General features: G+C 24.5%; 5 protein-coding genes across 8 annotated transcripts; 3 read left to right on the forward strand and 2 right to left on the reverse strand.

The window, feature by feature from the left end:
* Position 1: 1 nt before the first annotated feature.
* On the reverse strand, positions 2–4,825 carry LOC122720358 (general transcription and DNA repair factor IIH helicase subunit XPD). 2 transcript variants are annotated; one of them, XM_043947006.1, is made up of 13 exons: positions 4,807–4,825; positions 3,132–3,231; positions 2,806–3,060; positions 2,497–2,730; positions 2,302–2,425; positions 2,133–2,229; positions 1,935–2,068; positions 1,340–1,869; positions 1,008–1,183; positions 675–954; positions 488–598; positions 313–411; positions 2–214 (listed from the first exon to the last, which is right to left on the reverse strand). In XM_043947006.1, the coding sequence occupies exons 2-13, from the start codon at positions 3,162–3,164 to the stop codon at positions 80–82; spliced, it is 2,208 nt and encodes a 735-aa protein (XP_043802941.1). In that variant the 5' UTR covers positions 3,165–3,231; positions 4,807–4,825; the 3' UTR covers positions 2–79. The 2 variants fall into 2 exon arrangements, with proteins under 2 accessions (XP_043802941.1, XP_043802939.1); XM_043947004.1 differs by lacking the exon at positions 4,807–4,825 and adding an exon at positions 3,307–3,483.
* A 642-nt stretch (positions 4,826–5,467) lies between these two features.
* Positions 5,468–7,588, forward strand: LOC122720613 (rRNA 2'-O-methyltransferase fibrillarin). Its single transcript, XM_043947409.1, has 5 exons — positions 5,468–5,480; positions 5,895–6,220; positions 6,336–6,509; positions 6,808–7,053; positions 7,216–7,588. Exons 1-5 carry the CDS (start codon positions 5,468–5,470, stop codon positions 7,384–7,386), a joined length of 930 nt encoding a protein of 309 aa, XP_043803344.1. The 3' UTR covers positions 7,387–7,588.
* Positions 7,589–7,860: 272 nt separating this feature from the next.
* LOC122720400 lies at positions 7,861–9,250 on the forward strand. 2 transcript variants are annotated; one of them, XR_006347763.1, is made up of 4 exons: positions 7,861–8,034; positions 8,107–8,344; positions 8,499–8,748; positions 8,840–9,250. XR_006347763.1 is itself a non-coding variant. In XM_043947104.1 (3 exons), the coding sequence occupies exons 1-3, from the start codon at positions 7,998–8,000 to the stop codon at positions 8,632–8,634; spliced, it is 411 nt and encodes a 136-aa protein (XP_043803039.1). In that variant the 5' UTR covers positions 7,861–7,997; the 3' UTR covers positions 8,635–9,250. The 2 variants fall into 2 exon arrangements, 1 of the variants encoding a protein (XP_043803039.1); XM_043947104.1 differs by having other exon boundaries at positions 8,499–9,250.
* On the forward strand, positions 8,843–10,479 carry LOC122720614. The gene is made up of 5 exons (XM_043947410.1): positions 8,843–8,998; positions 9,081–9,141; positions 9,379–9,455; positions 9,528–9,718; positions 9,987–10,479. The coding sequence occupies exons 1-5, from the start codon at positions 8,843–8,845 to the stop codon at positions 10,294–10,296; spliced, it is 795 nt and encodes a 264-aa protein (XP_043803345.1). The 3' UTR covers positions 10,297–10,479.
* A 1,060-nt stretch (positions 10,480–11,539) lies between these two features.
* Positions 11,540–21,636, reverse strand: LOC122720399 (GTP cyclohydrolase 1). 2 transcript variants are annotated; one of them, XM_043947101.1, is made up of 6 exons: positions 20,869–21,636; positions 20,110–20,391; positions 17,289–17,498; positions 14,538–14,703; positions 13,564–13,680; positions 11,541–12,660 (listed from the first exon to the last, which is right to left on the reverse strand). In XM_043947101.1, exons 2-6 carry the CDS (start codon positions 20,294–20,296, stop codon positions 12,531–12,533), a joined length of 810 nt encoding a protein of 269 aa, XP_043803036.1. In that variant the 5' UTR covers positions 20,297–20,391; positions 20,869–21,636; the 3' UTR covers positions 11,541–12,530. The 2 variants fall into 2 exon arrangements, with proteins under 2 accessions (XP_043803038.1, XP_043803036.1); XM_043947103.1 differs by lacking the exon at positions 20,869–21,636 and having other exon boundaries at positions 11,540–12,660; positions 20,110–20,299.
* Between the last annotated feature and the right edge of the window lie 3,633 nt (positions 21,637–25,269).

Here is a 25,269-nt window from a genome sequence, read left to right on the forward strand (position 1 = left end):
AAATTATGGTATGTTTTCATACACTTCATATATTATTTGTTAAAAATGGCACAAAATTTATTATAAATATATTAAATATCTAATTTTGTTGCGCCTTTTGTTTAATTTTACCATATTCTTCTTTTTCAAGTTGTTCTCGTGTTAGTAGAGACAATCCTAATTGATTTTCACGAGTAAATGGTTGAGCCATTTGTCGTAACCAACGTTTACTTATCTAAAAGTATTAAGTAGTGCAAAGTTATATAAAATAATAATTAATAGTTATCAACTTTTAGTTATTTACTTTTGAAGTTTTAAATTTAAGATTTTTACCTGCACTGCTTCTTCTGTTGATAAATTACATAAACTATCTGTTAAATGTTCTTGTATCCATTTTGGTAATTTACTTCGTTTATCTACTCTTGAAAATCTCTAAAAAATTAATTTTGTTAAAGAAATTAAAAATTGAATAAATTATTAAAAATTAAAATTATAATTTTTATTATACCTTATCTGCAAAAATCATTATACCATAATCAGTTTTTCCTCTAATTGCTCTTCCAACACATTGTGCTGCATGTCTCATCGCATCAAAAGTTAAAAAATCATTTTCTCTGATCTATAAAAATCAGAAAATATATTAAAAATAATAGAAATATTTATACATTTAATTAAAATTTAATTTGATAACTTACTTGAAATTGATCACGAAGATATTCTAATCGTGCCTTTAAAATACGCGATTGCGTATATACATAAGGAATACCAAACATCAATACAGCTCTTCCTAAATGATGATCAAAATCAACTCCTTCTGATACTTTACCACGTGCTACAGAAAGAAGAACAGCACCTCTACCATTTTCACATGCTTTTATATAATTAATAAGAGCTAAACTCGTTTCAGCAGAATCTTGAGTTTCAATAAATAATAATTTATGTCTTTGAAGTTGATCTACTACACCTTGGTCATACCTATAAAAATAAACTATAATTATATGATATTACAAATATTAATTAATACAAACCATGCAGCAACAACAGATTCCATGTATAAGTAAGATGTAAAAAAACAGACTAAACCATCAGGAACAGTAGCTGCAAATTCAACTAATAGTTGGCCATAATTTCTTATAACAGCAACATCTTCTCTTGTTTCATATTTTGATGAAATTGCAACTTGATCATTACCTTTTGCTACAATCTTACAGTATTTTAAAATTAATTTATTATTTATTATATAAAATTATAAAAAATAAATATTTATATTTATTTTTTAATTTATATTTATTTTTTATAATTTTAAATTTAATTTTATATATTTTTAATAATATTTTAAACAAAATAATATTATATTTACCATAGGTAGAAGACATGGTCTAGCCAATGTCATGGTAAAAGATGACATTATGACAGGATGAAAATTTAAAATTTTAGGATACATATCTAATGGAGATAATGTTCCTGAAGTAATTACTACTGATTGAAATCTATCAAATATAGGTTTCATTGCAATAGATGAATCTAGACAAACAAAGTGAAGAATTGGATTTAAAACATTAGGTGTTTTGTCATCAAATGGTTCTACTATAATTGTAAATCCTTTTGTATATGTAGAAACTAATGTTGCAAGATGTGTTACTAATATTATTGGTGAGAAATCAGTTAAATCGGTTATCTCCATAGTACGTAAAAGAGAAGCTAATCGCTCTGCACAAAATCTTAATGGTTTACGTTCTATTGAAACTTTTGTTTGAACATCTCTTAAGAATGCAGCAGGTGATTCTTGAACCACATGTTGTACACGTAAACGTGTTTTTAAATATTCTACAAATCGTTTTAAAAAACTAACAAAATGTTCTGCATTTCTAATGTTACCAGGCACTACCTCTATAACAAATATATATACATTAAATTCGTAATTATTACAGATATATCTAAAATAAAAAATTTACCTTGCAAAACTTCATTTGGTAAAACTGGATTAGCTAAGATAATATCAGTTTCTCTTGCAACATGTGCATCTTTTAATCCTTCTACTAATCTTTCATATTCTTCTTTTAATTTATTTACATCATCCTCTCTCATCCTAAATTATAAATATTTTTAAAGATGTATATAATTATTAGTATAAAATTTAAAACATAACTTACTCAGCTACTGTTTTTTCAAGAAGTTGTATATTGGCTGAACTTTTCTCTAAAGTTCTTCTATTAATTTTTACACTCATTGAATCAATGCATACATTATCTAAAATGAACATAAAAAAATATTTAAACTTCTTTAAACTTTACTATATAACTAATAATAGTTATATTGTACCTATATTATGAGCTTCATCAAATATTACTACAGAACTTTTGCTTAATTCCCTAGATACAGTTTCTGCAATTTTAGGATCTAATAAATAATGATAACTATATACTACAATTTGAGCATGTAAAATCTAAAATCATAAGAAAGAATTAATATTTTATATTGTTTCAAAATATAATATTTATTTCTTAATGTGCTTACTGTAAACCTTGCAAGAAAATAGGGACACCAATTGCGATCTTTTCCATATTCTTTTAAATCATCAATAGAATATATGCCTGATGGCATAATTTGTTCTTTGCCTTCCATGTCAAATCCTTCATAAAAATTACAAATTGGTGTGGAATCGTCATAATTATGTCTCTCACGAACATATGATGCTGTGAGAGAATGACAACGTCCATCAACAATTTTGCCTTCACGTTCTCTACTTACCTAATTTAAATATATTATTAATATATTTATACTTATATATAATTATTAAAAATTATAAAATAAAAAATTATTTACCTCTGGATGAATACACATATTTTTTCGTGAACTAAGAACTAAACCAACAATTTTAGGTTTATTTTCAGTTTCCTTTTCATAATAGTCCATAAGTTTTTTTAATTCTTCTATAACTTTTTCTATTTCTGGTACAGTTCGAGAACAATAAATTAATTTTGTTACATCTAATGGATTTTCTAACATGTATGCTACAATCAAAGACAAGAGAGTTATAGTTTTGCCAGTGCCTGAGGGCATTTCTAATAAACAATGTCCCTAAAATAATAAATAAAAGATAAATATCATATAAAAAATAATCATTATTCAAAACTATACAAAATGATTACTTTAGCATCCAAGCCTCGTTTGAGTTCAAGCATATATGCATATTGTTCTGGATAAATATAATCGTAAGGAAAATATACAAGTAAACCGTCAACGCTGATTCTATAAATATAAACATACAATTAAAATTTTTGTTTTAGAAAACTAAAAAACTATTTAATATATATTTATCTTTACTTCATATTTTTATATTTTTTTTGTTATATAAATAACAGTTTTATACACAATAGTATCATTTATTTGTTAATATAAAAACCATGAGATTTTAAACAAATAATAGGTTAAATATTATTTGAATATACAATAGCGCGGAAAAACGAATGCATTAACACAAACTAGCTAAAGAATAGACATATCATCCAAAACATTTTTGTTATAGTTTTCTATTATCATTTTCATGTCAAACGTGACATTATCGATTCAGAATGAAATAAAATAATAGCGCTACTATTACGAGAGAAATTGTAACTAAATATCGTTATTATCACAGAATGGAATTAGACAACAGCGCTACTGAAACAAAAAAATTGTAATTAAATCTGCAATACTAATTTTTTTTACTGTTGAAATATTTATAGTAAGAATTTCTAATCTTAGAAATATATTATAAAGTTGAGAATAAAATATATATAATATATTTTTTAGTTTTCAAAGATAAAATAATAAAAATATATTTTGTTGATATTTCTTATTTCATTTATAATTATGCGCTAAGAAAAAACTAAATATAAACTTAAAATTTAAAGAAAATAAATACTAGAAAGACAGAGATAGGATAAAATTTATAAAATTATCTTTAAAATATCAGAAATGAAGTATAGAAAGAAAGAATAAAATATAATACAAATAAGAAGAGTAAACTAGAAATAGAAAGAATCGAATTGTCATCTCTTGAATGCTCTATCTCTTTAAAGACAGGATAAATTAAGATAAGAATTAAGTATGCATTTTTTAAATATCAAAAATATCTTTTTAAAAGCATTCAAAAAATGGCGTTATCTTAATTTTTATTCTATCTTTTCTTTAATGAGATGCTTTGATATTTCAGAGATGACAATTATTTCTTACTCTATCTTTATACTTTTCCTACTATTTTTCCTTGTTTTCATTGATTTTATTTGTAGTACTCTAAAGATGGAGTTGATTCCATAATTTTTCTATCTGTTCTTCTTCAATTGTTTGCTTTTCTTACTTATATTTGCTTTTAACGCATGACCATAGACAAAATACGAGATATCAATAAAACACACTTTCATTTTATTTTTTTGTCAAAATTATAATATATTTTAATTTTTAATATATAAGATATATGTTTCTGTTCTTGCAATGTATATTAAAAACGATGATCTTGCAAAATATATATCTTAGTATGCATTGCGAGATATCACTCTAAGAGCAATGAATTTAAATAAATAAAAGTTTGATCTAGGAATAAATAAATTTTAAAGTATTCTATTCTTATTAGATATTTCAAAAATTTAATCTGTTGCAATAAAAAAATGCAAGTTTAAGTTTTAATTTAAATATAAGTTTTAATTTAATAATTTAAATAATTCAATTCATTATGAATTTGTCATTTATTCATAATAGTAAAAAGATCTATAATTCAATATATATATAGTACATGAGAGTATTTATGAAATTTATATATCAAAGAAATTATTTTTAAAATCTGACTTTTTTCTCTTTGGTGATTGTTTAAATATAATTCTTGCAATAGAAGACACGAATCACTGATTTTTTTGCGCAATTGATATTTCAGATTATGAAATACAAATTCCCTTAAATGTTAGATTTATTCTGTGATTTGTCTGTGTTTATATATTTCATAGTCAGCAGACCATATATATTATATTTGTAAAGAATATTTTTTAAACACATTTAAAAAATTTTAGCAAATTTTAAAGATGTTAAATATAATATAATTAAATTTAATATAATATCATGTTTCTAATTCATACATGAAATAGAAAATTTATGTAAATTTGTTATTATTCTAAAAATGATCAAATTTGAAATATATATATATAATTATATCTCGTATATTTAATTTTGAATTTTAATAAATAATTTTTGAAATTTGTATATTATTATTAAATTATTTATTTATAAAAGATTTTTCTTTTTAATATTTTTGAAATATTAATCGATTTTTATATCGATTATATTATATTCGATATATTCGTTATAATTCGATATAATTAAACCGGAAGATGTTTGCAACTGTCTCTTTTCCGTGACGATTTAGCGTCCGTAATGTAACACGTGTATGAAATATTAGAATAGAGATTGAAATACATTTAGTTATTATAAAGATATTAAATATTTTAGTTTTAAAATGGGAAAACCAGGTAATTGAAATTAACATATTCTTATATTTAATCTTTTACAAAAGATTATTTTAATTGTTTAAAATGATTTCTATAATGTGCTCTATAATCTAGCATTTCAATTAATTTATGTATTTTATATTCGTACAATTGCATTATTTATTTTATAAAGTATGAATAACTATTTAAACAAATATACTCAATGATTTTTTACTTAAAGATGTAGTTCATTCAGTCAAGTAAATTAATAAAATAATTTTTGTTTATATATAACATTGTTATATATTAATTGAATTAGACATCTAAATTTTATTTTTAGATTTATTTTGTTTGAAGAAATTAAACATATTAAGAAAATGAAACTTAATAAAAAATAAAAGATTATTTTATATATTTTTGAATTTAATATATATTACAAAGTTAATTTTATTATAGGATTTTCACCAGGTGGATTTAGAGGTAAGGGAGGTGGTCGAGGAGGAGGTAGTGGACGTGGTGGAGGAAGAGGTGGAAGTGGTGGTGGTCGAGGTAGTGGTAGAGGAGGAGGTGGTGGAAGAGGTGGTGGAAATACTCCACGAGGACGTGGAGGAAAAGGAGGAAGAGGACGTGGAGGAGGTGGTTTTAAAGGTGGAAAAACTGTTGTCATTGAACCACATCGTCATGAAGGAGTTTTTATAGCTAGAGGAAAAGAAGATGCATTAGTTACTTTAAATTTGGTACCAGGTTCAGAAGTATATGGTGAAAAAAGAATAAGTGTGGAGGTAAATAAGTAACTAATATAAATTATATTATTAATTTATAAAATAATTATGAATAATTATGAATTTATGAAAAATGATAAACAATGACAAATAATTAACAATTTGGATTTTATAGGGTGAAAATGGTGAAAAAATTGAATATAGAGTTTGGAATCCTTTTAGATCAAAATTAGCTGCTGCTATACTTGGAGGAGTAGATCAAATTCATATGCCTCCTGGAAGCAAAGTTTTATATTTAGGTGCTGCATCTGGAACTACAGTGTCGCATGTAGCAGATGTTGTTGGACCAGTAAGTTCATATAAATGTTTCTTTTATGAAATGAATATTGAATTTGAAGTTGAATATTTAATTATATAAATTATAATGCATACATTAGAGCCAAATTAGTATATTATAATTAATTTGGTGTCGACGTTATGCTAGAAAAATTAATTTCTCGTTTTTTTGATCGAGTAAAATATATTATATTTTACTCTAAAATGACGTGTATACAAAATTAATATTTTACTATTTTGACTAGATTACATAATTATATCTATATTATAATTACAGATTTTGTTCATACATTATTATAAATTTATTTTAGGAAGGACTCGTATATGCTGTAGAATTTTCTCATAGATCAGGCAGAGATCTTATAAATGTTGCTAAGAAACGAACAAATATTATTCCTATAATTGAAGATGCAAGACATCCTCACAAATATAGAATGCTTGTTGGAATGGTAGATACAATATTTGCTGATGTGGCACAACCTGATCAAGCCAGAATAGTAGCTCTAAATGCTCAATATTTCTTAAAGAATGGAGGTCATTTCGTTATTTCTATTAAAGCAAGTATATTGGTTATTTTTAAAAAAATTTATATATTTTATTGTTTTTTTTTTTTTTTAATTTAAATTATTTATGCATTTAATTATGCAATCATACAATGATTTTGATTTAGGCGATTTTGATTAAATTATTTATGCAATCATACAATGATTTTGATTTAGGCGAGCTGTATAGATTCTACAGCTCAACCTGAAGCAGTATTTGCATCGGAAGTAAAAAAATTAATTGCAGACAAATTGAAACCTCAAGAACAAATCACATTGGAACCATATGAAAGAGATCATGCTGTTGTAGTTGGAGTTTATAGGCCACCACCTAAAAAAGCTACTTAAAATTATGTATATATATATATATATAGATATATATATATATGTTTTATCTATTTACTAAGAATGCATCATATGATTATGATTATGATCCTTAGAACTGATCCTTATATAATAAGTTTTAATTAAAAAATGAAAAAATAGGAATTATTTGTAATATAATGTAAAGTAATTAATTATGCAGATAATTAGAGTATTTTCTACAAAAAAGAATTAATTTCATTATTATACCTGTACAGTTTATATGTAAAGAGACGTACACGTACGATTAATTAATACAAAATTTATATTTTAAATATATACGATTAATTCATTTATACTTTCATACAAATAAAAAAATTTGATAAAATATATGATATATTTAATTGTGTATATAATATATAAATTTATTTTTGTATTATCAAATCAATTGATTTATCATATCAAATTGTATTACAAAATCTTAAAAGACATAGTAGAATATTTTTAGAATTGCAAAAACAAGTGAAAAATGAAGTAATAACATTTATACATCTTTTTATTTAGCTAAACCTATTAGAATTAAATTTCAAAATTTTCATGTAAAAATTAACTTTAATTATAATCATTTCATTATGTTACATATGAACTAAGTAAAAATGCCACGACCACTCTTAAAAGATACAATCAAGAGCGGTAAGTTATATTAATTTTTTTGACAGTATCACGCATAATTAACCATAATTAATGATAGAAAATTAATTCTAGAATATGTTATCGATGAAAATCATAAACCATCGAGTAAAACAATTAAATTTAAAAAATCCGTAACTACAACAAGTCGTAAATTTAATTCAACCGTGAAAAATCGAGATCGTTTAGTAGGAGGAGCAGATGCTCCTGAGGAACAAAAAGAGATATTGAAACTGCCAGAAGAAACGGAAGAAAAAACTCGTACAGCTGGACCATGTTGTACTTGTTTGTCGCAAGTACCAGGATCAACCGGGTATAATTCTTTTCTAATGATATTTTATAGGAAGATTGATTTATATTGAAGAAATATTAAAAAAAAAAGAACAATTTTAATAAAAAATTAAAATTAAAACTTGTTTTAAGATTAAAAAATCTCGTTTGTATAAGATATTGTTTTACAAATACAGAGATAAGAAGGTGGATGAAATTATTGATTATGTGCATCAAAATTTACAAGAAGCGGGTAAAGCATTGGCTACCTTAGGCGAGAATTTTGAGCACGATTCAAAGGTTGAGCCCTGTACGCAAGTAAAACCGTCATGAAATTGGGAAGACGAGGGTACAATAAATGAAATCGTTTTATAAAGTTGAATATATATTTAAATAAAAATGAATAAATGAATCTGTTCGAAACTCCCAATTTCGTAAAACAAATTCGTAATGTTTTCTTCAAAATAAATTTAATTTTATAAAAAATATAAATAAGCATAAAATAATAAATGCAAACTGAATTTATTTTTTATGAAAGTTGATGTTCGTCGATATACTTGGTCGAATACAACAATGGAGCGGTTTGGTTCAAAACAAATTGGATATTTGTAACAATGAAATTGAAACATTGCGTGAAGAATTAATAGCACGAGCTTGTGAAATCGAAAATCTAAAAAATTTATTGGGAGAATGTGAAGCAAGTTTCATTGATTAAAATTGTTAATTTACTGCAATTTTTAAGATATTCTTTTATAAAATTTTATACTATTCTTTTATAGAAAGAACGTGCAGCCGCTTTAATTCAAGCGGCTAAAGCACAAGAAGAAGCAATTCAAATTGGTGAACGTTTTGAAATTCATAAAAAACAAGAAGAAGAAAGAAGAAAGATAATTCCAGAAGTAACTCCAAAAGAAATAAAAGAACCAACAGAAATAAAAGAACCAAAAGAAGTAAAAGAACCAATAGAAATAAAAGAACCAAAAGAAGTAAAAGAACCAAAAGAAGTAAAAGAACCAAAAGAAATAAAAGAACCAAAAGAAATAAAAGAAATAAAAGAAGGAAACGAGCCTGAAAAAGAAAAAATAGAAATTATTTGCACGGATGCAGCTATTCAATCAATTTTGAAAGACAAAGAAAAAAGACGAGAAATTGAAGTAAATTAAGATTTTTTTTATTTTTTATTGTAAATTCAAATAAAATATTAAAATAACAATTTATTTAAATAGCTTGAAGGTGAAATAGCAAGACTCCGCAAAGAAAATGAACGTATTATAAAAGAACGTGCTGAATATGAGAATGCGATACAACGAGCATTACTTCGAGGTGTTTCATCTTTGAATGTCGAAGCATTGAAAGTTTTACGTTGTCCACCAATTCCATGTTGTACTCCTTGTGCACCTTGTCCTGCTTCTGCTATGTAAAGTTTTTAATTTCTTTTAGCCAACTATTAATTACAATAAAGAATTAGAAAGAAAAAAATCAATTTTAAAGATTAATTTAAAGAAATTAATAAAAAAAAAGTTTAACAACAATATTCTATATATTTTACTTAAAATACTTGGAGTATATTATGTTTGAATATTTCTTTGTCATTATGATCCTTTCACTTCGAAATAAAAAAAATAGCATTTATTGATCTATATCTAAACAAGGTCAATCCTGACTCATTAAAGTTTCACTTTCAGAGAATCGGTTGTACCATGTGCCAAGAAAGGCACTGCGTCAACTGGGATCGCTAAAAATTGCGGCACTAAACGTATCGGTAACGGAAGTACCGTTCATGAAGAAAATTGCACTGTGAAACGACCTTGCGCCAGTCCTTGTTGTTCTGCTGGAAAAAGTCGACAATCTGCAATGAACAATAGTACGATATTTCTTCTTCATCAGGGAGATACAGAAAATATTTGTGGATCAAATAATGTTTCAGTGCCAATTTGCGGTTCTCCAGTTATGAAAAAAATTGAAATACCTCCATGTCCTAGATTTACTATATGATAAGATTTCTTTTTATATCATTAAAATTAGCTATTTATTTAATTTCGTTAATGTTATCCGCGAAGTTTTATGCATACATTGCAATATAAATGATTTATATTGTATTTATGTTTTCTAAATATGATGTGATAATATATAATATAAAAAGGTAAATTCATTCAAAGTATGCATTTATGAATTAAATTATTATGATAAAATTACGTATAGCGAGTATTTTGTTAATAAAAAGTTGCGAATTACTTAAATTGTATATTATGAGTAGAGAATAATTGTATATTATGAATAGAAATGAAGAAAGAAAAAAATATACATTAGAAAAAATTGTAAATACTTACTTATTTACTATTCATTTTTAATTATGAAAATATCTATAATAAATTTCTATTCGTTTTTTAAAATTACAAAATATTTTTTTCTTTATGATGTGAAAATAAAACGCAATATTGAAAGTATAAATATAATTTTATATAACATTATCAGAAAAATATTATAAATATTAAACATTCATTCTCATAAATAACATTAAGATATTTTTCATTATTTACGTAAAATAGATTTGAAATACATAAAATTTGTATAATATTATATCGAACGTTATACATATATGATATTTCAAATATTATTCATAAATTATTTAATTTACACAATTCAATGAATAATAATTTAATTAAATATAACTTAGATTTTAATATTTTTAAATTTATTAATTTTTGATTTGTTAAGTTATTAAATTTTAAAATTAAATGATAAAATTTTCCACAACAATAATAAGTTTATAAATGTATAATATTTATAAATATGTAATATTTTATTCTTTTAAGTACTAAACATCATTATTTTTAACATATATTTTTAACACAATTTTTAACGATTTAGATAAAAAAAATTAGTTTCATTACTTAAAAAAAAACAAGATGAAATCATACATAAATATTATTATACAATGATATTAAAATATTTTAAAAGTATATTAATAATAATCACACTGTTTTTTTTAAATTTTTGAACATTTTCTGATACACATTGAATACTAAAATATGTCAAAATTACTATTTTCTTTCATAAAATATTTTATATATTCTTAAAAAAAATTATGAACATATATAATAATATATTAATTTTGTATTGTAATATTTTAAATAACACTTTATAACTAAATAATTATATTTTTTTTTATAACTAAATAATTTATAAAAAAATAATTATAACTAAATAACTTATAACTTTAGTTTATAACTAAATAATTATATTCGTATACAATAAAAAATTAAAAAATAGAAAAAAATCAATATTAAAACATTTTGTGTTGTAAAACGTATGGCTGTTAACGTTTTACAAGCTGAAAACGATAACGAAATCAAAAGATTTATCGTTTATTCGTCATGAGAAATTATTTCTAAAATATAATAGGCTTATCTGTGTTTCTCGTTTGGCATGATATATCGCGATGCGAACACTTTTCAGTCAGAATCGCATAGTATAGAATCTAAAATATGTATTGTCACGAATTACGAGGCCATTGGTTGAAAGTGTTCTGGCAATCGTTCAGTTCATACCGATCGAGAAACCTCGATCTCGAAATTTCTTATTTTCATAAACGGCGCAATTATTTTACCAAAGACGTTTTAAATGCTATTTAGTTTTCTGTATATATTAATAATATTATGAAAGTATTTGCAAAGTATAACAATAATCAAAAACATAATTATAGCTGGTCCAGCAGCATAATAATATTATTAATATATATATATTATTAGCAATGTTGGATATCTAACGAAAATATCACATACTTTCTCAAATATATATATATCGTTTTGGGAAATGATTCATAAGTTTTTCTTTGCATAGAAATATTAATTTGTAAAACTTATGAAAAATTTCCCTATGTAATTACCGTATTGTCTTTGTGTCATTCGATCAGCAGTTTAAGAGTGTCTTGAAAAACGTCTTAGACAACATTGTTTAATTTTATTACGTCGATATGACTATCCTTACATGAAAAAGTAATTAAAATAAAAAAATATTATTTTAAAATGTTATGTGTACAAAATATTCCTTAAAAAAGTAAAAGGAATATTACAAGAAAGCACGTCATCAAATCAACCTGTTTTTCGACGCCTTCTAGTGAGGTAGCAGTATGACAAAAATATTAAAAGAAGAAAAGTATTGGGGGCCATTTTAAATACAGTGGTCCCTTGGCCAATAATAAAAAATCATACTTCGAAGAAAGAAATTTACTTATTATGAACCAGATTAAGGAATTCCTCGCGAGTCTTGGGATCATCCCGGAATACGCCAAGCATCGTTGATGTAACTGTCTTGCTATTTATTTTCTGCACTCCTCTCATCACCATACACATATGCCTGTAACATGATAATGGTATTTTTCTTTTAATGTCTCAGTGCTGTTATAGTTGAATTTCATTCTTAGAAGAAGAATTGATTCTTTATATATATATATATATATATATATATATCAAAATTATATATATATAAAATTATACTATATTGAAAAGATCTATTAATCTAATAATGTAATTAAAAAATTATAATCAAGACATATTATAACATATATTTATTAATAAAATACAAATTATTTGTTGTAACGAATATGATATTTAACTTTAGGATTATGAAGAAAATGAATGAAAAAATTAATTAATTAATCATTTATTTTGATTATTTTTTTTATAAACTTTTAAATTAAAAAAACTATAATTATATAGTAGCATTATTTAATTTAATTAAAATATAGTTTATAATTATATATATTAAATTATTATTTATATAAAACACTGATCTAAATTGATCTAGATTGTTAATAACTTTGAATTGTCATTTATTATAATGCAATATTTGTATCTTGCAAAGAAATCTAGATTAATTTCATTTATATTTAGTGATTCATTCATATTATATATCATTATATATATATAAAAATCATTAAATAAATATAAGTATTAAGCATTCGTATATACGTTTTTAAACCAAGAATAAATTGTTTTCTATTGAACGAGAATACATTTTAATTCTTCACCAAGTGATAGCACCTTATTAGTACAAGGTTACATTCCTACGTGCGATTAATCCTTGCGAAAACTATTGCTCAAGATTCGAATGTATTGGAATGAAATAGGGTACAAAAAGAAGAAGATATAAAAATATAATGTTATGTACATTTTTGCAATATTTTCCTTACATTTATTAAAGCTAAACCATAAAGTTATTCAATAAATTTTATTTATTTTTAATGATAAAAATACGTACACTCCTTCGACGACTACAGCCACTCCTGCTGGTTGCACTGCTTTCGTTACCGCTACCGCAATTTGTTTGGTAAGACGTTCTTGCACTTGAAGACGTCTGCTGAAGATTTCTACAATCCTATTAAATATAAAATAAAAAAAGAAAATAAAAATCGAACGATATAAAAAACTTTGATTGATTAATTTGTATATATAAAAATTTATTCATTGTTCACAAAGTTAATAATAAATATTAAATTTATAATATTTTTTTTATAATTAAGTAAGTGGCCATTTGTGCATTCGCCGATTGAGTGAGCAATGTGTGAAAGTGGACGGTATACCAATACTTGTATTTTTTTCTTTCCGCTTTAAATATTTCTTTAATCAAATGCGTAATTATTACCAATGCAATATGTAATCTCTTCGTGAAATATATTATTGGGATTGGTTCATCATTAATTTATCTTAACGAATTTTTATTTTACTTTTATGATTACATAAATAACCAAATTGATGATGAAATAATCTACATTCGATAATAATTTTAATTATCATATATATTAATATAAATTGCATCAATTCTTATTCAATTAATTCATAAAAATTTGCTCGTTAATTACACATAATATAATAATTTTATCATTTTTTTATCAATTTGATCATGTTACGATTATAATCATTTAATCTTCAAAAAAATAAATAAATTTATACGATTCGAGATGTATTGATTTTCGAAAATATAAAATGAAACAATATGTAATAATAACAGATAATCAATGTAATTTATAAAAAAAAATAATAATAATAGTAATAAGAATTACTCATTAATAAATAATTTTCAATAATTAATTTCAATAAATTATTTTAATTTAATTATTCAATTCAATAGAACAGGATTTATTAAAGTAATTTATTTATAATTATTATATTATATATAATAATTTATTTATTTATTAAAGTATACAAATGCTAATTAAGACAATTTCTTGTTACCTGGCTAATTTACTGAGACCAAGGATCTTCTTACAAGGAAGATAACCGATCGACACCTTCCCATAGAAAGGTACTAAATGATGTTCACACATGGAGAACATCTCGATGTCCTTCACTACAACCATCTCATCGTGATCTTCATCGAAAACCGCATCATTTATAATGTCTGGAAAAGGAAGGTAAAAAAAAAAATCGCATATAAATAAATACCACGTATAACAATAAAGGAAGCAAGAAATCGTAATATTATTTCAAAAAATTTCCTATAGGTACAAGGAAGCTATGATCTATCAAGATCACGCGATTATTGCACAATTCAATTGCAATGCAAAAGCAACCAATCTTGTACAAAGATGAGAAACGATCGTCGTTTAAATTGTTCTGCGAAGAAAGAACATCTTGCACGTGGGTTAAGGTCCTCACGATCCTAGCTGTGATTTACTCGATATTGACCTACTTACTACATCGTCTAGGCTAGTGGTGGTGTATAGGTATGAGTCGGTGGATAGTAGGTGTTGGTGGGTAGGTAATGGAGGGTGCTCTCCACGGTTTCCACGGCAACCTTAACAAGAAACACCTTCACAATGACCGACAATGATGAAACCAATTCACATTCTGGTTAACCAAAATGTACTTTTTATGTTACGTATTTTCCTATACATAATACAATTTTTGCTATCGATCATAGCAATGATTCTTCGCATTTTTTTCTTTTTGCAAAGAAACGATAAAGATATGAATTTCGAGAATTTTACTGGATTTTAAGGGAAGTTTACTTTTATGTGCATGTCTATCTCTATATTAGACTATACTTGAGTTTAATTTCCTCTCTTCTATACGTACTGCCTTTGAAGCAGACGTTAAAAGCGTGTAGTTTAATTTTTCGATTCAATGATCTAATACGATCATCGTTCGATTGGAATTCGATGGAATTTTTTTCTATTATCGACAAACTTAATACCTATGTAGTTTTTTTTTTTATTAATATATATCTTCATTTATTTCTATTTATAGAAATAAAAAAAATTAACGAAAAAAAAAAAGTACAATCACAAATATATGGTATAGGAAGTGAGATAAGGAAGTGATATCGATTTTGCATGCATCGAATAATGAAATATATATTTGTATATAATATTTTTGTCTAATATAAAGCAATATATTAGCTGCCATAATAATTATGAATATTAACTCTAATAATAGGATTTTAATGTTCGTGACTTTCACTCTATAATCTTGTTCAAAGTAATTTTCTCTATTGATTTTGAAATTTTCATTAAAGAAAATATATATTATATGTACATAAATGTACATACATATAATATTCACGTACAGTTGCAACGGAAATTCGGTCAAGCTTATCGATGAGAAAGACAAAGAGAAATTGTCAGAGGGGAACGGTTCCGTGAGAACCGTGGAAAGTAGTTACAAAAGGGGTGTGGGTTGAGCTTTCGTAGGAAAGTGGTCGGGACTCGTTTCAGATTCACTGGGGCGAGTAAAACTATCGTTAACGGAGCTTATCTTGAGAGCAATTCCACTTTAGAAGAAAGAAAGGTTAAATCGAAGTGAATTAAAGTCTTTCCACCACCTGTAGCTATTGTTCCACCCATATTAAAATCGTATAGAATTGTACTAGTATTTATTGCTTGCTATTTAATTTTCAATTGGTATTGAACCATAGTTATACCATAACTCGCAACATTTAAATTAAGTGAGTTATTGTCAGAATAAATCTCTTATTTTAATTTCTATTCTGTGTTTTACGTAATATAATAAACGATACATTCATATAAAATATATATAATAATATGTATATATATATATAATCATGTAAAAAATATTTATGTATATAAAAATATGAATAAAAATTAAATGACTAAAATTAGTGTTAAATGATCCAAGTTAAATTTAATCTAATGTAAATATAATTATCGCAATTACATTTGACCCAATTATACTATCAGAGTGAGTACTGAGAATATAAATAAAAGAAAAAAAAATAAGCAAATGCTTATTAAATAAATTGGAACGATAAATTATTTAACAAATTAAAGATTATAAAATAAAATTATAAAATATTCATAAATTATAAATTATTTTTATAAATAAAAAATATAATTTTTTATATATTCATAAATTATAAACATTTTTAGATAATGTATCTAAAAAAAAAAGGTGGTATAATGTAAAATCGCTAATAATGATTTTATTTTATTTAACTGTTCGTAAAATCATAATTACCGGAGAATAGTAACAGTCTACTTGGCATAAGATAAATGGAAGGAAAAGGTGAAAGGCATTCTTTTCGAATTCGCTGTGCGTCCCTGAGACCCATTTATATTATGAGCTTTACGCTCTCTTTTTTCGAATCATAGATACTTAAGTCTTCCTCTCTTTTCCCTTGTGACGGATCTCGAGCAACTTGAAGGAGAGAAAGAAAGAAATGGACGAGTATTTTTCTCGAGTGGGTATATTCATGGTTTTATTTGTTCCATTGACTTTATAATCTAAGAAAATCCTGATCAAATCGTTCGTACTATCTTTAATTGAATAAAACATTTAATTTTCTTTGATTGAAAAAGTAAGCCTTCTTTACTCTAATTCATGTATGAGAACATCGTTATTTAATATTTTTTCATTTCAATTGAATAATACTTAATTTAATTTATTTGTTTATAATTTTTTTATATATCTTTTATGAATAAAGAAGAGAGAAAGAGAAAAAGAATATTATTGGAAAAATAGACTTACCATCGATACATTGATCATAACCTTTCGTGAAAAATAGCATAGCTTTCGCGGCACGTTCCGGAGTTTTCAAAAGACCTGGTCGATTCGGGTCCTCGCCAAGCGAGCTCAAAAGTAACTTGTAACTCCGTGACATTTCCGGAAGAAGGGCTTCGCGCGTGGGTGGCCTATGATCTAGCTCCAAATCGTGGTGAAACGTGCATTTTTCGTGACCTAGAAAAAGACAAATTAAAGATTTTCTAATAATTTTATCGATTTTTGAATATTTGCTATATTCACTAACAAAAGATTTACATTTATCTTAAAAGTATAAAAAATATTGAACGGAAATAACATTATTGCTCAAGCGTTGTTCCTTATGCAATCTGCTTCTATTTTTCAATTAAAACTAAGACAAAAAATATGTACAAATATCATTATTATCACCGGCAATGACCGCAATGACCCTATGAAAAGATTTATAATCCGAGTTTACGACACTTTGCGTGTGGTAAGAAAAAAACCAATGTGTATTTTTTTTATCTAGCAAAAAGTTTTAAAGTTTTATTTTTACAATCAATTTTGTATGCTAGTTATTTATATACAAACACTCATAATTATTTATAGATATATATATATATATATATATATATTTTTTTTTGATAATTTTTTTGATTTTTCTTAAGAAAAAATATATGTATATACAAAGAATTTGAAATATTGATAAACAAAATGGAATCATAAGTTACGAACTTTTATTAAAAGTGGATATCTAACAACGAAGTTTTAATTGGCAACTAAATCGAATCAGGGAAAAACTTAACAATGAAACATAATTCGAAGTAAATTTTAAACTAATTATAAATTTTTTTACACCAGTTCCTTTTTTTCTTCTCTTTTTTTTTCTTTCCTTTGCTTACTTCAAGGAATACGAACGATCGCGTATTCATAAGCGCCTATCGTTTCCATTCACGATTAACATAATGCTTTAATTAACAGTCACTGATATCGATCGATCGATCGTTTGGCGAAATCTCGTGTAACGATTCGAACGATGTATGCATATAATATGTAATATATATTCCAAAGTGATGTGATTCGATGATGAAGTTTGCTGTTGATGGTCGGCTACGTATGCACGCGTTGCCGAACTTGTTGCATAACGATTAACGACGACGTTACAGCGATGAGAAGGCGAGATTTCTATCGATAGAAATAATTTATCACTTGTATAACACTCCATTTGCGAGCAATCTAGAACGTATTAAAGCGAAACTGCTCTCGGCACTTCTCTCTTGTATAGATTTATTCTCCGAGGATAGAATCTAACGCTGGAACTGACGTATTCACGATGGAAAACTAAGTTAAACCATCCTCTTCCTAATGAACGGTATCGTGTAATTCAATCGAGCAACGACACCGCTCTGATAGCATGAATAAATCGAGGTTTTCCACGGTCAATATGCACACATTGTTCGACATTGCTGAAAAGAATTAATCAGATTGAACTATGTGGATCGTTTTGAATCTGTTTGTTATCGTAAAAATTAAATTTTTTTTACTTAACTGTGAAATTATATTTCGCTAAACGAATGTTGAAACGAATAGATAAATTTCGTATTTTTGAATTCGTTTGAATGCGTTAATAGATGGATTATTTTGAAGAATCCGATAAAATTTTTTGCAATGATGAAACTTATTTTGACAAAATAAATAAATAACGAAATAATAATAATAATAAAATAATAATAATTGAAATAATTTTCGATATCGTTTCATCGATGAATCAATGAATGATTTCGACGAATGTAATATGAGTACCGACAAACACAACAGATATACGAGATTTTTCGAAAAATGAAAGGAATTCTCTATTCCTTCAGAAAGTCAGAGGAGATCATACATTCGTAAGGTCACAGCTACGCGTTACATACAATCATAACTGTACTCCAACAGTTCCCAAGGTCTTTTATCATTTTTAAGATCTGCAGGTTACGATTGACCTGGAAACGAGAAGTATGACGTGAGTATTCTCCAAATATTTTTCGATTTTATGAATGATAGCAATAGAATAAAATTAAATGTTGTCAATTATATGAATTAAACGAACAAATAGCGATAAATAAAGAGGATGAGAGATTTAATAATGAAAGACTTAATAAAAAACTTTTAATCAGTAAATTCATAATTCGTAACATAAATAATACATGATAAATAATAATAAATAATACATATCTCTATTTTTTTTTTTTTTTTTTTTTACAGAAACTGCAACAGGCTGCAGATTGAAACAAGTTACGTGCCACTTGTTACATTCATGCAATCGATTAAATGCAGAACTAATGGCAAAAATCGAGAAAATTAAAATTTTTTTCTTGAATGTAGATAAAATACATCAAAAATTTAATAACGATTAACTTATAATAGAGAATTTATAGTAAATTATAGATAATAACTTGAGTTGCTATTGCAATGAATTTAGATACTATGAATAAATCGAGATTTTGAAATAGGGAATGACTACTTGTATGCCACTGTTATCGTAATCATCCATCATGATTATCAATTGCGAAATAAATCGGAGAATAATTTTAATAACAGGAGAATAAAATATTCTTTAATTGCTCCATTATGAATCTATTCCACGAAATAGGAATTCAATAATAGGTTTTAATAATGCACTAATAATAGTTGCTAATAACAATTTATATTACCTACCTATTTCTAACAATCCATTAAATTTATACGTCATTAAAAGTCTTGAAAATTACTTTGTGGTCTAGAAAATATTACGTAGGCAAAATGCCCAATGATTAAGACAATGGACTTTTCTCGGAAACGATACCTGGCGTTGTGGAAGTTCGCGGAGTTCTAGGAGTTCCTGGCACATCCAAGTTACTTTCCTCGACGTTCTCTGACCAGGAAACAGTCCTTAATGGTCCCGGTTTTTTTATCATCATTGTATGTTTGTCTTCGTCATCATATATATTTAGATCCTTAATTTTAGTACATTGGCTGGAAATTCCGTTCATGATTGGGGCTTTTTAACCTTGTTTGCCACTTAAATTATAGCAAACGATCCCTTTTAAATCCGAGAGATGATCGGTCGATGAGGAACACAGATGCTCTATCAAAATTGATTCAAGGCATTTTGAACGAATGGTATAATAATTGGAAAATAATATTAATAAAAGAGAGAGAATCGATATAATGTCAAATGTTAAACACGCCGAATTTAAAATTATAATATTATAGAATTATTTATTAATATCATTGAAATGTTTACTTATATTGCAATAAATAAAAATATAATGAATTTCTATGGTATTTGATGTCGAAATGATAGTTGTATTTTATGTAAAAATTGTTTCATTAAATGTGTAATCAGATGATAATAAAATAATTTCCCCATCTTTTATCAATAAACTTGTCAATAAAAAAAATTAACAAAAGAATTTTTTTTTAAAAAAGAATCATATTACAAATAACGCGCGATTTTCAATTTGATCTCAATAGCTTTACCACGTGATTCACGAACAATACGCGTATGTATAGCAAGTTTTAGCGAATCGCGTTCAATCTCAATCAAACCAATGAAACTTACTCGCAAGCAGATTCAATCGGTAGGTTCACGTGCACCTCGGAACTTTTTGGAGTATCAATGCAGTAAAGGTGGAACGTCGTTGAAAAATTTCTATTTTCAGTTATTAATCTTATTTTGTCCTTTTGCTTTCCAAAGACTAAATGTTTATATTCGCAATAGCAATAAAACTATTTTTTAGATAAAAAAAAAAACAAGGAAAAATAAAGAAACGACAAATATTTATTCGAGACACGAGAGAAGAGAAACTAAATAAAAAGGATAGTAGTCAACGAGTCCAAAAGGAAAGAAACGAGCACGAAGTCGCTCGATCAAGTGACGCAGTGTGACTGAACCGACAGAACCGTAGAGAGTGCGATTGTCCCCTATGTATGTATGGTTCTTCCCTCTCTATCTCTCTTTCTCTCCCTCTTTCGTTCTAATCGTAATGCATCTGCATTCCTTTTTCGTTTTCAATAATTTTTTTGTTTTTTTAAATTCTGTCTTTTTTATTTAAATGTATATTATGTTGTAATATCACATTTGATTTCTTCAAAAAGCAAGTTTACGCAATTAATAAATTAAAATTCGCATCGCGTTCAATATATATGAAGAAAATGCAAAAATACACAATCAGTAACCCAATGCTGATATTGATTATACGTAAGAATGAGATTAATAATAATTGATAATAACATAAAAATGAGAATATCTCCAAGTGAATAAGATCTTCCCTCTCTAGCATATAGAGGGAAATAATGAACTTTATCCGGAATCCACATTGCAAATTATAATCTCAAGTGACAAGTAGCGCCTCGATTGACGGAAATTGTTGAAATATTTGTAATGTGCGAGGTCCACACAACAGATAATTATATTAATTTTTTATATAAAAATTATGTACATATACATAAAAAATATTGAAAGATTTAAATATTATGATATTTTATGATAATTTACAATAAAATAAAAAATACAATGATTTGAAATACAATTTTTTTATTTTATAATAATTATCAATTGTTAAAAAAAAATTTTAAATATATAAAAAATTAAATCTAATTTTTTTATCAATCAAGTAGCATTTGCATATCATAAATAATTAGAAAAAATAATAAAAAAAATTAGAAACAAATAATATGATATCGCGGATTCAGAATAACATTGCTTATAGGGAAAAATTTATCTTAATATAGGAAAGCATAGAAAATTCATTCTATGAGTTTTTAGAATGCGAGTCAGAATCTACGTCATCATGATTTCTAAGAGACCGGTTTCCCACACTTATTACCTTTTCCTTCTATTTGCAGGATTTCTTAAGATTGTGCATAGATGTTTCCTAGTAACGTCCTACGCGTATGTTAAAATCTCAATTTTATAAGAATATTCAAGATTTCAATTTTTATAAATTATATTTTTCTAATTAAATAAGTTAAAAAATGTAAGATATAAAGAAATTATTATTAATTTTTCTTCTAAAATATTGTAAAAATATCGAATTATTATAAAGACAGGTATGCTACATACATTATATATGTGCATATTTTTTAAAATAATCTTGAAAGTAATCCTAATATGATTTCAGTATTCTCATATTATTATTAGTACTAATTAAAAATATCGATAACAAAAACCATAACAATGATATTAGCTACTGTCAGTTTCAATAATTAAATTTTATCATTGATGAGGTTATCATGATATTCAGGCTAAACTATTAAACTACAATGATTAAAGTTAATATAGCTATGGATATTATACTTTGTGATAATACATCAAAGTCATTTATGTAATAACTTACTAATTATCCAAATTGCTTATTATTAAATTGTATCTTTTTTATTATTTTGCTCAAAAATATATTTAGAAAACGTCTAAGTATAAATTTATATCTTATCCATACAACCTATAAAAATACATTTGTTCATATTATTTCCTAAACATAGTATATCTCGAACTACATAAAAGCGCGCAAAACTATGATTCTCGCCCGTATTCATAGTTGCACTACTGAAACTTGTCTGAGTTCAACTGACCTTCACTACTTGCAATCAATACAAACTACTATTGTAATTTTGTGAAATACATATTTGGTTTTTGATCTCATTAAATGTGTATCACCTTAATGATATAAAATTTAATAAAATAATATAAAATTCAAGAAAAAAATATTTTCGATGATTCATTGTATGATTTTATTAATGTTAGTCTAATGATTTAACGAATGCTAAATTTTTTTATATTAATAATTATGTTGAAAAGAAAAAAACTAAAGGAAAGATGACATGTAAAAAAGTTAAATCGTATCGGTAAAGAATTCGAAGTCACTCATGTAAAAAACAATAAGAAATTAATATCAAAAGCAATGTAGGATGAATGACATAAAAATGAATTTATTCCATTATTTGAAACATGTAATTATAAAAACAAAAAATCTTTGGCAAAAAAAGATTATTAATATATCATAATATTTCTATATGTAATAATAAGAATTAACTATTAACAATGAAACTTTTTCTTTTGATAATTATCTATTGATAATTATTATTATATAAAAAATTTTTTTTATAAAATATAATTTTTCAAATTTAATATTTAAGGTAATAATAGAAATAAATAATGAATATTAATGTATATATATTTCGTAGCATCGTAAAATATAACTAGAAATTCTATATTTAAGTTTCCTGTTCTATCCTAATATCGCATGCTTTATCCTAATACAGATATTTGATATTATTATTTTACTATTTGACACTATAGACATTCAATATCATTTCTAATACTATTTTGTTGTTATTTAATATGATTGACATACATAAATCTACTGTAATATGACATCGGGCCGTTTGAAAAGAAATGCAATGGATACAAGAAGATACAATTCCATATTATTACATACACAAAAAAAATAATCATACATTAATTGAAAGCATAATAATAATGAAATTAAAAATTTATTATAAATTCTATTTAAAATATTTGATTTTATTAATTATTTTATAAATTTTTTATAATCATTATTCAGTTTGTATTTTATTTATTAGATTATTTTTGATTTCATATTTTATTATTAGACTATCTAATAAAAGAATAAAATTTTAAAAATTAATAAATTCTTTAAAAATCAAATTTAAATTATAAATAAAGAATTCTGTAAATTGGATAAAAATATAAAAATTATGGCATTAAGAAAAAACTTACTTTTTTTTGCTGTGTAATCCATTTTATCTTTAGAATGATCTTTAATATATTCCGCCATGAAAGTTTGAAAAAAAAGATGATAGTTATGATTGTAATGTATATGGTTCACTAATAATATTCCTTCAAACAACAAATTTATATATATACTGAGAATGAAAAACTTTGTCAAACTAAATCTTCTATAATCTTCTGTCAATTTAACATTTCTAATAGCAAGAAATACGCTTTATAATATTTATATACTTATTTATAATATTGTTTCAAAACTTACAGTAAATGAAATTGTAATGAAAATATTTTAATTAAAATATAAAAATGAATAGTTAATCTTTTTTAAAATTAAATATAAAACGAATAAATAATATTATTAATAAATAAAATAAAGAAAATAATATAATAAAATGATTAAAAACTATTATTTTGTATATTAACATATTAATAAGTTTTATTATATAATATATAAAGACAGAAAATTTAATTTAGTTTTTTTAATGTATATAAATTAATGTATATTTATTTTTTTAAATTTTATGAAAAATCAAAACTATAAAAACTATTCAAATAATTTTATGAAAAATTAAATCTAATTAAATTTTGAGTAATATTAGAAAAATAAATATTTAATAGTTTAATTATATAATTACATTGAATATAATTTCATCAATTGCATTGAAATGTTATTTCTATTTAAAAACAAAATGATTCATGTGATATAATTATTACAGATAATTATTATAGATAATAACTGTTTAAACATAATTTTATTTTATGACTCAATAATTTGATACAAATATAAATATAAATTTATATTTATATATATTGTATTGTTATTGTATGTTATTTATATGTTTTTAATAAAAAGCAATTTTATTGAAAATAACATTTCCATTAATTCATTTATAATTATACAAATTTATATATATATATATATATATATATATTTATTAATAGAATACACATATGTATATTATATTCTCAATGATTAATATGAATACATATTTTATTTAATGTAATTGTATAATTCACATTTTTGAAAATGTAAATGGATTAAATATTTTACATAATTTTTATTATTAAGAATATATTTATTATTAAGAATAATAAGCAATAATATTATATATTAAATTATAATATTTATAAAAAATTATATATAAATTAGTTTTAATAGCTAATTAAGAAATGCATTTTTATCATAGATTCTGCGTTTTTTTCAAACCTCTA

This window comes from Apis laboriosa, unplaced genomic scaffold (genome assembly GCF_014066325.1).
Source record: "Apis laboriosa isolate Shangri-la unplaced genomic scaffold, ASM1406632v1 scaffold12_cov154, whole genome shotgun sequence".
In the NCBI taxonomy this organism is placed as follows: domain Eukaryota; kingdom Metazoa; phylum Arthropoda; class Insecta; order Hymenoptera; family Apidae; genus Apis; species Apis laboriosa.

Excerpts from the sequence above, each read along its gene's own strand:
- LOC122720614 (XM_043947410.1), top strand. The coding sequence starts at position 8,843 with ATGTTCGTCGATATACTTGGTCGAATACAACAATGGAGCGGTTTGGTT. Across the intron at positions 9,456-9,527 it reads AAAAAAGACGAGAAATTGAA|CTTGAAGGTGAAATAGCAAG; the intron begins GTAAATTAAGAT and ends TTATTTAAATAG. Across the intron at positions 9,719-9,986 it reads CCTTGTCCTGCTTCTGCTAT|AGAATCGGTTGTACCATGTG; the intron begins GTAAAGTTTTTA and ends TTTCACTTTCAG.
- LOC122720399 (XM_043947103.1), bottom strand. The coding sequence starts at position 20,296 with ATGAACGGAATTTCCAGCCAATGTACTAAAATTAAGGATCTAAATATA. Across the intron at positions 14,704-17,288 it reads TTATGATCAATGTATCGATG|ACATTATAAATGATGCGGTT; the intron begins GTAAGTCTATTT and ends TTCCTTTTCCAG. Across the intron at positions 13,681-14,537 it reads GGTCTCAGTAAATTAGCCAG|GATTGTAGAAATCTTCAGCA; the intron begins GTAACAAGAAAT and ends TATATTTAATAG.
- LOC122720400 (XM_043947104.1), top strand. The coding sequence starts at position 7,998 with ATGCCACGACCACTCTTAAAAGATACAATCAAGAGCG. Across the intron at positions 8,035-8,106 it reads AAAAGATACAATCAAGAGCG|AATATGTTATCGATGAAAAT; the intron begins GTAAGTTATATT and ends AATTAATTCTAG. Across the intron at positions 8,345-8,498 it reads CAAGTACCAGGATCAACCGG|AGATAAGAAGGTGGATGAAA; the intron begins GTATAATTCTTT and ends TTACAAATACAG.
- LOC122720613 (XM_043947409.1), top strand. Across the intron at positions 6,510-6,807 it reads TAGCAGATGTTGTTGGACCA|GAAGGACTCGTATATGCTGT; the intron begins GTAAGTTCATAT and ends AATTTATTTTAG. Across the intron at positions 7,054-7,215 it reads ATTTCGTTATTTCTATTAAA|GCGAGCTGTATAGATTCTAC; the intron begins GCAAGTATATTG and ends ATTTTGATTTAG.
- LOC122720358 (XM_043947004.1), bottom strand. Across the intron at positions 1,870-1,934 it reads ACCAAATGAAGTTTTGCAAG|AGGTAGTGCCTGGTAACATT; the intron begins GTAAATTTTTTA and ends TATTTGTTATAG. Across the intron at positions 955-1,007 it reads GAATCTGTTGTTGCTGCATG|GTATGACCAAGGTGTAGTAG; the intron begins GTTTGTATTAAT and ends TTATTTTTATAG.